The 15,555-nt window shown below is 45.2% G+C and overlaps 1 protein-coding gene and 2 long non-coding RNA genes across 7 annotated transcripts in view; 2 read left to right on the forward strand and 1 right to left on the reverse strand.

The window, feature by feature from the left end:
* Positions 1-8,505, forward strand: part of LOC135282690 (uncharacterized) — a 49,047-nt gene extending 40,542 nt beyond the window's left edge. For all 4 annotated transcript variants that reach the window (XR_010348753.1, XR_010348755.1, XR_010348754.1 and 1 more), the window contains 2 exons: positions 5,732-5,952; positions 7,638-8,505. This is a non-coding gene — a long non-coding RNA (uncharacterized LOC135282690). The remainder of the gene's footprint in view (positions 1-5,731; positions 5,953-7,637) is intronic.
* On the forward strand, positions 13-4,433 carry LOC135282691 (uncharacterized). Its single transcript, XR_010348757.1, has 2 exons — positions 13-956; positions 2,292-4,433. It is a non-coding gene; the product is annotated as an uncharacterized LOC135282691 (long non-coding RNA).
* Positions 8,506-8,911: 406 nt separating the features above from the next.
* MED13L (mediator complex subunit 13L) overlaps positions 8,912-15,555 on the reverse strand; it is a 169,146-nt gene continuing 162,502 nt past the window's right edge. For both annotated transcript variants that reach the window (XM_064393121.1, XM_064393120.1), the window contains 4 exons: positions 15,232-15,386; positions 13,195-13,356; positions 12,779-12,891; positions 8,912-11,756 (listed from right to left, as the gene is read on the reverse strand). In XM_064393121.1, the coding sequence (XP_064249191.1) occupies positions 11,624-11,756; positions 12,779-12,891; positions 13,195-13,356; positions 15,232-15,386 (563 nt within the window). In that variant the 3' untranslated portion in view covers positions 8,912-11,623. The remainder of the gene's footprint in view (positions 11,757-12,778; positions 12,892-13,194; positions 13,357-15,231; positions 15,387-15,555) is intronic.

The following is a 15,555-nucleotide window of genomic DNA, read 5'->3' on the forward strand; positions in this document are numbered from 1 at the left end:
TCTTCCCTCTGGACCTGAAAATGTTGCAGTGGGAGAGTTAAGCAAGTTAGTTTGATGTAATCCAAGTCTCAGCAGGTTTGATCTGGCCCCTGTTTGCCACCACAGCACCCTGGACTTACATGTTCCAAGGCAAACCATGTGTTCTTTGTGCAGCAGCATTGGAAGATTGCTGGGGAGGATAAAAGTTTTACCATCTTTTCACCTCCCATTCAAAAAGGAACTGACAAATGGATTATAGGATTGATCTGTACCAGAAGACACATTATTTTTAAAAGGTCCTTTAGAATGTCCCCCAGCTGGTTTCAGGGCTGTGTAACTGTCCTTCCCTGCCAACCTTTATATTTTCTCATGAAAAATTTCATATCAGAAAAATGCTCTTTTCCAGACCTAGCTGCAAGGATAGCTGTTTCCTTCCTCCCTGTACATTTCCTTCCCTCATATTTTATACATGCAAAGGCATATACATTCTTACTCCTTTCTGCCATCCTTACATGGCTGCAGTTCTGATTTCATTGATTGCACACACCAGTGTCTGCAGAGCTACCTTAAGTAAGTTGAAGCCGCTGGGAATTCAAGGTGAATACATTTTTCTCCTTCAGATGCATTGTTTTAGTTAAAAGCCATTGCGGCTGCTCCATAACAAAACCAGACACGCTGGGCCCCCATTGTCCGGCTCTTGGCCAAGGCAGCATGTATGGATTAAGTGATGAATTGCAAAAAGGGCCTAAAAGCCAAGCTGTAACTTCACAAAAAGGCCATTAAAGGTGAGCACTGTCAGTGAAGTGCCCATTCAGAAGGGCTTTTATGACCCTCGGTGTTCCAGAGACACTCTGGAGCTACAAATGGTTCAGGCTCCCAGACTTTCTGCCCAAGTGACATCCTCAGCCGAACCTGGCTGCGAGAGCTGCTCCTTGCAGGAATGGGAGTGGGACACTGGCACTATCTACACCCAGCAGGTGAGGAAAAGCAACACCTTAGTCCTGCTCAGACATAAGAAGTCATGAATTTAACCTCAAGGTGAAAAAAATGGGGATTAAAAAAATGAACAGAATATGAAAGCACACTCTTTTGGGGCTGCTTTTACCTCTTAAACTTCACTCTCATTCTGCATAAAATGTAATTTTGTCTCTTTTTATACATTACTTCATATGGTTTTCTGTGTATTTATAAAGCATCATAATTTCAATTATTGACACTTCTTTAAGCACGTCTTAGAATTTTGTACAGAGTGGAGGGGTCTGCATAGCTTAGGTGACAGAAAATAGCTTACCTGTGGACTGTGCTGTGCACATCCTTTAGTGGCATAAAGCTGCTAGTGGTAAATTGTGCCTGAGCTCCTTTACACTCCATATTAGTCTCTAAAAGATGAAGGAAGATGAATTAAACCTGAGCCTGATTGTTTCTATCAAGCTTTAAAAACACAGTTCATAGAGCAGCAGATTCATTGCAAATATTTTGATTGCTCTCTGAAAGAAAAACATTCAACTTTCTTCTTCGTAGGGGAACTGAGAGGAGTGGTTTGTTGACTTCTTTGTGGTGCTTTGAAATCTGTAATTCACTGCACTTGTGAAATGTTGGATGATGGTTTGAAATAATTTCAACTCAAAGCAAGTAAATCTACCCAGGCTGGAGCATTTGCTACCTCATAGAGCCGAAGTGAGGAGTCATTTCTCACCTGGAATCCACAGCTGAGAGGTGTTTTGGGGCGACTGCAGTTTAGCTTGACCTATATTCAGCTCTTGGCTGAGTTTAGTGCTTCAGACAAGACAAGTTTAGGGCATTCCTTTCTCCACAGCAGCAGCTGCTTTTCTCATACTGCTTTTCTGAGATCTGAGCTGTCTTTGCTGAGATCTCCTTATCTGGACCTGCACTGGCCCTTAAACCCCAGGTTCCTGCTTTGGTCCAGTTGTAATGCTGAGCCGAGATCAGCCCTCTCTCTTTCCTTGGCTAAGAGCTGAGGCTGGAAGCAGCTGGGTGAACTTTTACCAGTTTGGTTGCAGTTATTTGCTGTGATGCTGCTGCTCCTCCATCAGCAGCTCCCTCCCCAGCACCCAGCCAGACACAGGCTCTGCTCAGCCCCGAGGAAACAGCTCCCCTGGCAGCGTGCCTGTGTTTGGGGCTTCACTCTGACATGTCATAGCCTCACACATTGCTGGGGAGGTGTTGGAAAGGCACCACAGCCTCTCTCTGAGCGGTGCTCTTTAAACTTTCTACTGATTAGGGGCCTTTTAGCACTCAGCTGGCTTTTCCTAATGGATTTTGCCTTTTCATTGAGACTATTTTTTTTGCAGGCGTTGCCAAAGTAAACAGTCACGGATGGCTATTTGGAAAGCAGGGGAGAGAAGAAAGGGACACAGAGTCAGGACTGGTCCAAATGTGTCCAGACAAGCACTACACATCAGCTGATATGTGTTGGGGGCCAAGTGCTGCCAGAGTTAAAATTTCTGGGAAAAGGAGTCCATTTGTTGAGAGACAGGCACAAGAGATAGAATTGCAAGGTCTTCTCTTGGATCAAAGATGCCATGCCTGAATTCTTGAGCCTTTAGGGGGAGCAGGGTGTGAGCTTGGCATTAATCAGCCCCCTTCTGATTTATTTCATGGCATAAATCAGCCCCCTTCTGATTTATTTTATTTATTTATTTTAAGTCTTGAAGTCAGAGGAGGTGTTTGAGTAATTCCAAGCTTACAGAGTTCAAGCATATCAATCCTTCACTTCTCTGAAGCAGATAATTTAGCCTTCAGCCAGCTCCCTGTGTGGGAACCTATCAGGCAGTGTCCTAAATGAAACTCCCTTCCTCCGCGCTGTGCTGGTCCATGGATATCACACATCTCTGCAGAAGTTCAGAATTTGGTCCAGGCCAACAAAGAAAACTGTCCCCAGCTGGATCAGTGTGCCTGGTAACTTTTGTGTGGGCCCTGGATGCACTGCAGAAGTGTTTTAGGGATGTAATGTATTTATAACCTGCATTTTTTATCAGGCTCTGAAAAGAGTTCTAAAGTTCCTTCTCTGATGCCTTGACACAAAGTACAAGAGGACAAAGCAGACCTTTTGTGTAGGAATATCTTCTTTCCCTGTCCCATCTCCACACTGATTTGCTCCTTAGTTCAGCCAGCTGCTGAATGTCTGCTCTTCTTCCTTCTCAGATTAACTACAAGAACTCAGACTTTTTGCCTTCATCTGGGACTTGTTCCTTGCTGGGAGCTTCATCTTATAAAGCAGTGAGGGTTCACCTGGCTCCTTCTGGTCAGATGAGCATAATTCATGGACAGAGCTTGGGCTACTGACAGCTAGACCGGAGCGGTTGTCTCAAGTGCTTGAGACTCCTGCAGCCTCCTCTCCCCACAGCAGAGTCACCAGAATGTCCAGGGGCAGGCTCTCATGTGACTTTGATCCATGCCAGGGATGGATTCCAGATGGATACTTCCCCAGAGTTGGCCTACAGGCATGTTTCACACAGCATTGATGGGGTGTTAACGATGCTAAAATTTCAGCCAAGCTCCTCAGACATGCTGGGTTGGGAATGAGGAGAGGAGTTCTTTAATAAAAACCTGATGTAGACCGAGGGCTTTTACCTGTAGCACAGCCAGAGGAGCCATCAGAGCACCTGGAAGAGGGAAGTGAAGGTGCAGCCCCTCCGTGTTACCAAGTTACTGAAGCACCAGTGATCTCGGCATTTCCCAAGCCTCTGGCTGGAACTGGGCCTGGGATGAAGCCATTTTTTGGAAGTTGCCAGGTGGTGTGCAAGCGGTGGCTTGATCCTGTGGGGTCTGGAGGGGATTTGCCTCTGGGAGCTGTGAGGTGGCCCAGGGCGAAGGGAGCTGAGGGAAGGATCAGGCACATCCCCACGGAGCTGTGGCTGCACTCCTGCCTCCAGCTCCCCACAGGGCCTGCAGTGCTCTGGGACACACACAGAGCTCAGAGCAGTCCTGGGAAGGGGCTCAGGGTCTGCTCTCCCCTGCCCTCAAGTCCTGCCTGATTCCTGGGGTGGGGACATGCCACAGGCAGAATGGAGCTGAGCCTTTGGGCTGGGCTTGGGCTGCCTGAGTGGCGTTACCACACACCTGCTGGGGTCATTTTGGCTCAGACATCACACTTCTTTTTTCCTGAAGTGAATTATCCTGATCTATATCCTAGTTTAGAGGCCATTCCACATCTGTGCGTTTGGCTTAATGTTTTAGGTTTTGTGTGTGTGTGTCTTGTTATTAATTACTTCTGGTATTTTATTGGCCAGTTCCACAACATTCTGGGATCTTTCTGTAGGTCTTTGCAGAAGGCTGTAGTTTTTGTTGTCCTAAATAATTTTATATGATCTTAACTAAAGTTTGCAAACTAATGCTCTGTATTCTGCCGCCTGAGAGCCTTAAAATGAACCAGAACTCCAGTGAACCAGTGGCATTGATTGTTACACCTCAAGGAGTAGCAAAGCCAACAGTTTGTCCAAAATCCCACATGTGTTGGGGAGCTTTAGAGTTTTGATCTTTCCTCTCCTCTCAATCCCTTTAGCATGCCTTCCTTTCTTGCTTAAATTAAATCTGGAGCTGTTCTTCTGATTAACTGCACCCTTAATAACTGCAAAGCCATTGCTCAGGAGGCTGAATGGGTGGGCAGTAGTTGCACAGAAACTTAGAACAGCAGTTCCATTCCATGAGTGCTGGCCTCAGGCACTCTGAGGTTATGCATTAACACTGAGTGCCAGTGCCCCTCACCTGCACAGGCACCCTGGGCTGCCATCTCCAAGTCTCCAAAGGAACAGAGAACTGGGGTGGAGGAGCCCACACCAGAATGCTGCACATGGAGCAGAGGTCACCCCAAATACCCCTCCCTGATTAGGAATCTGTAGACTATAGCAAAGGATTTGTGCTTCCCTAACAGACAGGGACTCATCCAAGTCACCTAAATAACAAAAGCAGAGAGATTCTGAGAAAATAAGCAAAACATCCTCTCGACTTCTGACTGAATTTGTTTAGGGAGGGAATGTTGTTTGTGGAAAAGGATGCTCATTTGTGTGGGATATTTGTTTTAAATAAAAGTAACATTTCACTAGTGAAAGGGCCCAACATCAAAAAACAAGTTAGCAACATAAAGTGCAAAGAGAAGGGCAAACCAGTAATGATGAAAGGAATCCCCAAGCAAAGGAGGGGTGTCCTCTGTCCTTCTGTTGTCATAAAAGCAACAGGGCCCTTGCTGGCACGAGCTGTTTTCCACTTAGGCTCTCCCTGTTGTTTGCAGCTCAAGTCACCCTGAGACCAGGCTTGGGCCCATGCAGGTCCTTTTCTGTCCCCTGCCTGTCCCTGGGCACTGAGGCAGTGCAGCAGTGTGTGCCATGGCAGCATGGGGCACTGCAGTGTGTGCCATTGCAGTGTGTGCCATGGCAGCAGAACCCTTCCCCACACACCGCAGCTTAAGAGGGGGAAAGAAATCCAAGGGCAATTACTTGGACATGAAATGCTGCTGAAGCCAGGAGCCAGGGAGCTGCTCGCAGCACCGTTCTTTTAGCACTTCCATGGGCCATTACCCTGCTGGGATTAAGAGCCCCTGCCCTGCCATGCGCACCCTGCCCCATCACCTGCCTCTCCTGGCCTGTCTTTTCCCCAGGCACTAATGAAATTACCACCGAGACTGATTACAAGTGGGGTGGAGCACTTTGACCAATGAACCCACACCTGCTCGCGTGGTTGACCTTTAATGATCCAGCTCTGAAGCTCTGCAGTTTAATTTGGTTTTTTAAAGCCTGGTTTAGGGAGAAGCTGGAGTTTCATTTGCCATCAAAACATGACCCCTGCTGGAGGACCAAGGATGTGACTTTCAGTTCTTCATGTGGATAGCCCCACACAGAGAATGGCACAGATGTGATTAATGTGATATGATACAGCTGTCACTGGCTACAGGAAATCACAGACAACTAAAAAAAGGTTGGCTTAAAAAGACTTCTTATTCACCCAACTGCAAAGGTAAAAAAGTTTTTCTGGGTATTGTTTTTTGGTTGGTTGGTTGGTTGTGGTTTTGGTTTTATTTTTAGGGTTTTTTTTCATGCATGGGATTGTGTTTTACAGAATTGCAGGAACCAGTGAGCTTTTCCTGCAGGGCTCTGTGTATGTGTAATCTTTTTTTAATGGGGGTTCTGGATATCAAATCTTCTGGCAGAAAGTTCTCCAAACACTCGTAGTAGCAGCAGTGCATTTGAGGATGTAGTTTGTTCCTAGATTTATACCAGCCTGACATTTTCCCAATGGCAAAATATTTAAATAAAAACAAAGAGTGTCAGGCTGGTAGGAGTTTTTTAAACATATGTCTAATTTAGTGTGTAAGAAAAATAAATTCTGCTTGTGAGGGCCCTAGGGCTGCCCTGGATGCCACGTGGGCTGCAGCAGTTCCCTGCTGGCCTGGCTGTGTCTTTTAAAAGGGCCCAGCTGGAGTGAGCATCACTGCCTGGGGAGCAGCTGATGTTGCTGGGTAGATGACAGAGGTCCTGCAGGGACAGGTACTGCTGAAATGAAACATCTGACCAACAGGAAAAGGTGCGTGTGCTGCGGGAAGGAGCCCACATTCCTGGGATGTGAAGGTAGAGGAGGTGGCTGGGTACCGGGGTTGGCTAAGAGCTGAAAGCTTTGGGGAGCAGAGGAGGTGTCAACAGCAGAGGCTGCTGTAGTATCCTCAGAGCCACATGAGAGTGGCCATGGAGTGGCACCAGACCCTGTGGAGCAGCCAGCAAATTCCAACAGGTGTTGCAGGACCACAAAACCTGTTCCTGTAGACAGTCGCCAGCAGTGCCATGTCCTGCTGGTTTGCTGCAAAGGGGCCCTTGTGCTAAGCTGGTGTTTAACCATGATTCTGAGAGGTTTCAGTAAGTAGCTCTTACAGGGAAAGCTGATGTTTATCAGATAAAGGAGCTGTGTGGTTTGAGCTGTACTGGAGATGTGTGTCCATGGCTGCAGTGGCTGACAGGGCCTGGTGTAGAGAACAGGAGCTGCTCATCCAGAATGGCTCAGACTGGAGCCTGCCCTGCCTGGAGCAGAGCTCCTGTGAGATCCCTGCACTGACAGCTCAGGGCAGCCTGAATGCCCAGCTGGCCTCACACAGACACTGGGGCTGTCTTCTTCCAGGCCTCTGCAGAGTATTTCAGGTTGCCAACAGCCCTGAGGTTTCCACATCCCGTGGGATGTGCTGTGGGATCACTCCTTTGATACCTGGAAGGGGAACAGCCAGTGAAGCACAAACCAGCAGTGCTACATCAACTTTTGTCCAAGGGTTAAGGTTCAGGGTCAAAATAGGGAAGTGGAAGCTGCATCATTTTATAAATCCTGCTTTGTTGTCCAAGACCAAAGCCTTCCTGTTTGGGGATGCAGGGCTGTTCCACTTCCACTGTAAATGGTGAGAGACTGCCCATAAACCTCATGTTTACTTCACTATTTCTGATGCTTTCTACATGTGCTGAAACAGCTTTCAGGTGGCCAGGACATTTTGTCAAAAATAGAGATGGCAGTTGGGAAAGGAAAACTAGTTTAATGTCAGCCTAATCTTAAAAATAATTTTCTTTGCTGGAGTTAAAGAGCTGAGTCCATCACCACAGTGTTGCACCCATTTGTTGTAGACATTATTGTTACAAATCAACTGAGATTCCAGTTTTTTCTTTCAGGTTTTCCTTACAGGCTCATGGAACGGAATATTTGATTGGTAGGTTTTGTCTATGAAGCCAGAGAATTAGACACAAAGTAATCTTCATGTCACAAATACTGCTCTGCAGTAATTGCAGGTACTTGCAGCTCTCACAGGAAAAGACCAAAATGTAACTGTTCTGTACAAACTTGGATAGGGTAATTGAACTGTGTCATTTAGCACCATAATTTACAGTAGTACAGTGAAGTAAAATATACAAGCTTGAAAGTTTTTTTTAAAAAAGGGTAAAATCTTTGGGCCTATTTTTGTACCTATCTGAATTCAGAACTAAGATGCACCAAAATTCAAGTGGACATTAACATGTACTGAAGAAATGCCAAATGGCCATTAAAGAGGCATGGAAAGGAGTGGCAGTTCCTCCATCCAGTCACTGGAGATGTCATGGGATGCTCATGTGGGCTCCAGCTATCATGGAAAATGAGCTCTTTTAGGATACTTTTTTGAGGGAGTGATCCATAGAGATCAGCTGTGAGATCCTTGGAGTCTGTAGAAACTCCCCCATCCCCTTTTGCCAGCCAGCACTGCTGCACCAGGGGCTGTCCCTGCAGCTGGGGTGGCACAGCTGGCTCCAACTCCCCCCCATCCTGGGATGTCACAGCTGTTCTGTTCATTAAATGTCATTTTTGGCACTTCTGTGTTTGGGAATGACTCTGCCAATCCCAGAGTCTCGCTCTGAAGAGACCTCCTGGGGTCCAACCCAGCCCTGCACACAGCAGTTACACTTGGCACAGAACTCACAATTGGAATCTCAGAGTATCCTGGGCTGGGAGGGACCCACAAGGATCACGGGGTGCAGCTCCTGTGGGCTGGGGATCTGCAGCTGCTCTGGGAAGCCTGAGGCCATGGCTCTGGCCCCTCATGCAGGGCTGTCCTGCAGCCACCACGGCCCTGTCCCCACCCCTGCGCAGGGACAGGGGCCAGGCCTGACCTGCCCTGAGCTCCTGCTGAGACTCACCTGCTGCTCACGGAGAAGTTCATCCATCCCTGGGCTGGAGCTGCCCATGGAAAGCAGCCACTGCTCCCGAGGCACTGGATCATCCCAGGCTGCTCCCACCCACCCCTGGCAGGATTGTCCATCCTTGGCATCAGTGACACCCACTGTCCCCTCACAACAGCCATGTTTGAGACATTTCATTCCTGTTCCATTCACAGCTCTGCATCTGCACCTTGCAATTCCTTCCCTGGGAATGCCAAAACTCGGAGCTCAATGCAAGAATAAAACTGCACCAACAGTTTCAGTAATTCAATAATTTATTCATCTAAAAAAGTGTGTAAAAGTATATAGCTCTCATCCACAAGGTATATATGAATGACATTTAAAATGGAGGTCTTTTATTATTATTGTTTCTTTTTATCAAAGTCTTTTTTAGTGTATTGTACCAGCGATATACTGTAGATTTAAAATGAACTTCACATTTTTTTTTGTTTTCTTTCAAATTGTCGGCTATATATAAAAGAAGCTCACTGCAAAATGCTCAGAGGAAAAAAAAAAGAAAACAAAAAGAAATTCAGAACTCCCCAGAAATGTACAGCTTTTACATTTAAAAAAGGTTCTGAAATATACATACAAGCATGCTGGACATTCCCCACCCTCCCGCTCCCTTTAGCTCAAACAACTGTAATAATAATTCTGATTTAGGCATGATTTTCCAAAGTTAGAAATAAAAAAAAAATAATAATAACTTTCTTCACTCTGTAGGAAAGCCAGGGCTTGTACATTTCAGATTAATTCAGTAAAAAACTCACAAGTAAAATAATGCATATTTAAGAGAAATATTATACAGAACTTCTCACACTGAAGTACATAAGATTTTTCTTTAAAATCTATTGCCATTCATTTATTTTGCACAAAAACGTATAAATATGTCACCAGCTTCTCTTAACTTAAAAAAATTAAATAAAAGACACCAGATGAAAACTACTCCTTGCTGCCCTTTTTTTAATTTCTAATTTTTGCTTAGAACCAGGTTTGTGGGGAAGAAACACCCCTGGATAAAAACGGCCCATTTAAAAACAATAAGCAAAATAATAATCCAAAGTTCAGATGAATCCTGGGAACAAATAACCCCCAAATGGTAAAAGATTACAAATGTCTACTTTACATTTTTTCCTCCCCAAGTTAAATTTTTTTATACAAGTTTACAATCTTCATCTTTTTATGCTCTTCAAAAGGCCTTGAGAATTTTCTTTTCTGATTAAGAAAAAATAGTACTGCAATATTTTTAAAGTCAATTTTACACTGTACACATTAGATACAAATGGTTTGATATCAGATTTTTTTAACCTATACATTGCAAAGAGGACACCCACACAGAGGGGTGGAGCAGGGAAGGAAATAATCCATTTACAGGTTTCCTCTCCTGCCTTCACCTTCTCATTACACAAGCAATTCTTTTTTTTTTCTTTTATTATTTTATATAATTTGTTTTAAATGTTACATTATCTCAAGAAAAATACTTTTTAAAATCATAGAATTTAATTTTTTTTAACCAGAACATGAAAGTCTTTTGGAAGAACTCTAAACTTGGTAGTTTTTCTTCACAGCCAGGGGAGGGGTCACCCAGCCTGATGCAAGTGCCTGACCCTGGCCCCCTCCTGCTGCCCAGTGCACCCCCAGAAATGAGGGAATGGGGCTGGAATAGGAACCCCTGGGAGCCTGGAATGAAGGAGTCATAAAAATACTTCAATTAGCCATTAACCTTCCCAATGGCAATCATTTCACTAAACAAAGTAACTTTGCCACCACAGTGGTGTAACTTCAAGTACTAATTTAATGATATAATTTTTAAAAATTATTTCTTTGAAATAATATTCCTATAGTCAGAAAAAATACACCAGATTTGTGACTGATTTAGTGTAAACAAAAACCGTATTTTTGGATATGTACATGGACGAGTCTGCCCAGAATTCAAGGGCAACTTGGCTTTCAGTAAATACTTTTCTAGCATCACTAAATTTACTGGAAATATATTTCAATCATAGCTCTACAATAGAATAATTTGCCACTTTCCACTTGCCCTGAACTGGGCTTTAAAGTATTTTTTCCTCCCTACCTCCCTCTCACTCTTCTCCCTTAGGTAGTGTTATCCTTCATTAAACACTGGCCATTCCTTGCTTTAACCAGGCTAAACACAGGGGAGAATTCCTTAAAATAGAATATCTCCTTACCAGAACATGCTTTCCTTCCCAGACTTTGATTGTTATGAGCTTCTTTTGATTTCCAGGCCAGAAGAGTGAGAGGTCTGCAGATAAATAACCCTACAGTGGAACGGAGCTGGATTTTTAAGGTATTTCTACTGTTCCTGGTCCTTTATAATTTAATCCCTCCCCTCCCCAAACCTAAAAATAAATAAAGTATCTCCAGACCATTCATATCTACATGGACAGGTAACAAATGCATGCATTCATCCCAATCCACTCTGACAGGAACTCCAGGTAGACAGAAAACTCCAATATTTATACGAGACTACAACTGTGTGGTTTTGTGTTTGTGGTTTTTTCTTCCTGCAAAGTCCCAGTTTACGACGATCAAACAACGAAACACTTGAACTGGTCACTACAAGGTGGTTTTTACTTGGAGGGCTGACACTGCTCGTGGGTCTTTATCAGTTCCTAATGCAAAAAGATCCTGTAGTCTTCTTAAAAAAATAAAATATTAAAAAAAATAATCACGCTGACCAGTAGTTACTGAGCCACCAAACTAACACTGGCTTGAGGTTACTCTGTGTTCACTGTTCTTGGATGTTCCCAGATTTTGGACTGAAGCTGCCAGAGATGTTAATGGGTAGTTTAGTTTTGAACACTGCAGAATTCACATGTGCTTTTGGAGGAACAGAAGCACAGCACAGGACTGGTCTGAAGAGAAGCAAACGGAGCTCTTTGCAGGTCGTGGCACGTTCCCGGGCGGAGGGGAGAAGCAGCCAGAAGAACAAGTGCTTGTGTGTCCTACAGGATGTTCATGATGGCGTTGTAGAGCTGGGTGAGCACCACGAAGTGCACGGGCAGGCAGGAGCTGCGGTCCTGCGTGGCCGGGTTACACGTGAGCCAGGACAGGGCGTTGTACTGCTCCAGCACGAACCTGCACAGCGAGGCAGACACGTCACAGCCTGCCCAGGGGTGAGAATGGGCTCTCCTGGACCTACACCCCGACAGCTGCCAGTGTTGGCAAAGGAGGAACCTCACTGAAAAGCAGGAGGGTTTAGCTTTGCTATGTCTGAACTCTTTGCATGAAGGCTCTCCCAAATACACACATTCTAGACTCACAGTGGTTCAAATGCCACTGCTGTCAAAGCCCTGGGGATTGAACACCTCTGCCTCTCTGAGCACCCTGCACCAGTATTTGCTCACACTGTTCCTGTGATCCTCTATCTAACTGCAATTTATCATCTTGTAACTTGTATCTTTTGCATCTCATCCTTTCCCTGTCCACTGCGTTCTCCTTTTACTTAATACCTGGGACACCTGTGTGAGCATCCTCCAAGAGGATGGAAATTCAGATCTTCTAGAATAGTACACCCCCAGTTTCCTTAGATTAGACATTCCTGTTCCTTACTGATGTTTGTTCACTGGGGTGTCCCACACTGTGTGCTCTCATCACACAGATCTGTGTCCAGTCCCCAAAGGTGGGATGGAGGCAAACAGGCCCCACACCATCCTGAACAATAAAACACATACCCTACATGCATTCAGGAACAGTGTCTCCTTTATACCCCAGGGCTAGCACAGTAGCATCAGAGAGTGCTTTTATCTCTTCCTACAAATGCATTGGGTTTGGTGAGGTAACATGGTGGCACAGCTCAGCTTAGATGCCAGGAGAACAGAGCAGTCTGGGTGGGGGGAAAACCAGGATGTCCCCCTGGCAAGGCTGAGCTATTCTGAGTTTGCTTGGCATCACTGTGCACAACAGAGGGAAACCCAGGGAATTCCCCCTCAAAGCCCTGCTCTGGCATCTTGGAGGAGGAAATGCCCCAAGACACATAGGGCATGGCAGGGCTAAAAAGTGCTGATAAGTAATCGTGATAGGTTGGAAAGGTTACTCTGAAACCTCTGAGCTCAGTCCCCAGATGTTTAGGGCAGAAATGAAAACCTAAAGGGTGTTACCTCAAGACATCTGATGTAGTTTTAGAGTCAAGGGGGTGAGGAACTCGCTGAGAATTTCTGGCAGGTAGAAGCTCGTCTGTCTGCGCTACAGAGATGTGGTGATGGAGAGAGGCCTGTGCAGAGGGAAAGAGCAGAAATTAACTCCCCATACAGCAGGTACTGCTAAAGATTCCCAAGAAACACCCATTGTGAATCACCTCAGGACAGTGTGGGAAGTTGGCAGTTCTGTGTTGAGCCCCCCATGACCACATGTATTTCCAAATTAATGGTAACAATTCTGAATAAACAGACTGGAGTTCTGCAGTTCTGGAGTAGGAGGTCTGAGGTTCCCTCTGACACCACAGACTCCAACTGCAGCTTTTACAGGCATGGAAATAGCAATGGATAATGAGTGCTCCATGTGGAGCATGACAGACCTTGAGGAAGAGGGGACACTGGTTCTGTGCCTGAGGACAGGAGGACCAGAACCACTGCGGGAGGTTCTCCGCTTTGGCAGTCGACACGAAGTACCCCAGAGCCAGAGGCTGCTGCTTCAGCTCCTCGGGGGCTTCTCTGGAGAGGAGACGTTCACCTTGGCTCTGCAAGACAGGGAAAAGGCAGCTCTGGGGGTGCTGTCAACACAGCCCACTCCTGCAATGGTGACTTCATTTGCTAATTACTGTCCTGTGACAAATGAGCCCTCCTTTAGTCAGTCAGGAATCTTAGTCAAAGTTACCCAGGCCCTGCCTTATTCCCCTGTAGTTGGGTTCTCCAGGCTTATGTTTCAGAAGCACTATAGGTTCCCAAACAGCTGGGAGAGCAGTTCACTTCATCCATAAATGTCAATGGGTTAAGAAAAAAAGGCAAGATTCCACTGCACAGAAAGCAGCTCAATTACAAATCCCTCCCTCCCAATCCCTTCCAGTGGGTCTGGACAGGAATCCAAGGCAGGAAAAAAGCCTGGAGCAGGGGGCACTGGGAGCCCGGCACACGGGGCTGGTGCCCAGCCATCAATTATTGCCCTGACCCCAGGCCCACGGGGGGATGATCACACACTGCTGCTCTGCTAAAGCCAAACATTACACTGCAATTACCAGGCCTGGCTTAATGGTTAATGGGAATTACTCGGGTTCAGCTGGAAGGGGCTTGTCCAGGGCTCTGGGCTCAGGCCATGAACCTCCCAGGGCTGCTCCCAATGGATGCAGCTCCACTGAAAGCAAGCTCTGCATAGAAGTGGGACAGAATGCATTGCTGAGGGAACTGGGGAGAGAGAAAGTGAGGAGTTGTGGTTTATGTCTGCAGGGTTTGGCAGCAGAATTTAGAAGTTTTCATTTGCCCACACACCAGTTTGGAATAACTGGGACAGCAACGTGCTGTTATCGAGCCTTTGATGGGAGAGTTGCACAATCCACACAAGGTGGTTGTGGGCTGAGCTTACAAAATACAGGATTAGTATTTCTGTGGCTGAGGCAGAAGGCATTTCTCCCTCACTGACTGTATTAAAGCTCCACTGAGGTATTTTGGCAGAGTTTGCAAGGGAAATACAGGTAGGACTTTCTACTTCCAGGGGTGAAACTACCACCATTTAGTCAGTCATGTTCAGGAGTTAGAATTCTGATCTGGAGACGTCTCATTGACCTGTCAAAAATGGTATAAAAGTTACCCTGTTTCTCTCATAAAATATTCTATTATTTAGTAAAGAAGTAATATACTGCTACTTCAAAGTTAATACTTCTAGAACAAAACTTCACAGAAACTTCAACCTAATTGTGATGGAAACCATTTTAAGAGAACAGCTCAGTCTTACATGATTAAATGTAGGAGTGAAAGAGTTCCATCAAACCTGATCCAAGCTAAGCCAATTCAAAAAAAAATAACATGAACTACCAAAAATAATTTGCATTTTAAGTAATCACTGATGTTGGAACTGACTTTATAAAAGCCACTTCAAACAAAAATAACTCCCAAGCGCTGTGTGCTCTCGGCTAAATATTCCTAAGAAAACAACATCTGCATAACCATCCAGCACCTGCGGAGTTTCCACGGGCAGAGTTTCATCACTGGGAGAATTCTCTCCCTCTTGCCTCCCCTGAAATCCATGGGAACAGGGCTGTCACAGCTTCCCTTCTCTCCAAGACTTGTCACTTCATGCCAGAGACATTCCACAGGCTTTTCCAGGAAAGAATGGATGAGTGCAAATTAAATCTATGCAGGGTCATCAGCTATGTCTGTGCCACACAAAAATAGAGCTGCTCTCTCCCCCTCAATTATCCACCAACAATTAACTTGGAGGGTGCAAACAGCCATTGCAGAGACACCTCCAGCAGTATTTAACCTTCCATTTTAACCTAATTTTTGCTTGCTGTTGAGCTAATTATGTGTCAGGATCTAAAGGAAAAAGATTTTGTTGGAGGATTTGGATCTTTCTTTGTATTTTATTTTAAGTGCTGTTTCCCATGGTGCTCCAGCCTTACCCTACTGTGATGGTAGTGAGATCCCACTCCAGTGCCAGATGGTGATCCAGGGGAAGGAACTGGGGAAGAATTTGGTGAAGAGTGAAGATTCCCTGTTATCAAAATTCTAATGTCATTGTCCATGTCATCTGGGAATGGAAGGTCAAACATGTCATCTGAAAAGGAAAAGAAAGGAAAATAATTTCCAATGTAAGATATTCTTTTCTCCAAAATTTTTTTATAATGTATTATTACCTTTCCCTTCAATTTATTGACTTTCCCTTTTTTCTTTTACTTACTCCCAAGATAGATGAAAGCAGAGATAATGATTTTAATGTTTAATCC

The sequence above is a fragment of the Passer domesticus genome, chromosome 17 (assembly GCF_036417665.1).
Source record: "Passer domesticus isolate bPasDom1 chromosome 17, bPasDom1.hap1, whole genome shotgun sequence".
Taxonomy (NCBI): domain Eukaryota; kingdom Metazoa; phylum Chordata; class Aves; order Passeriformes; family Passeridae; genus Passer; species Passer domesticus.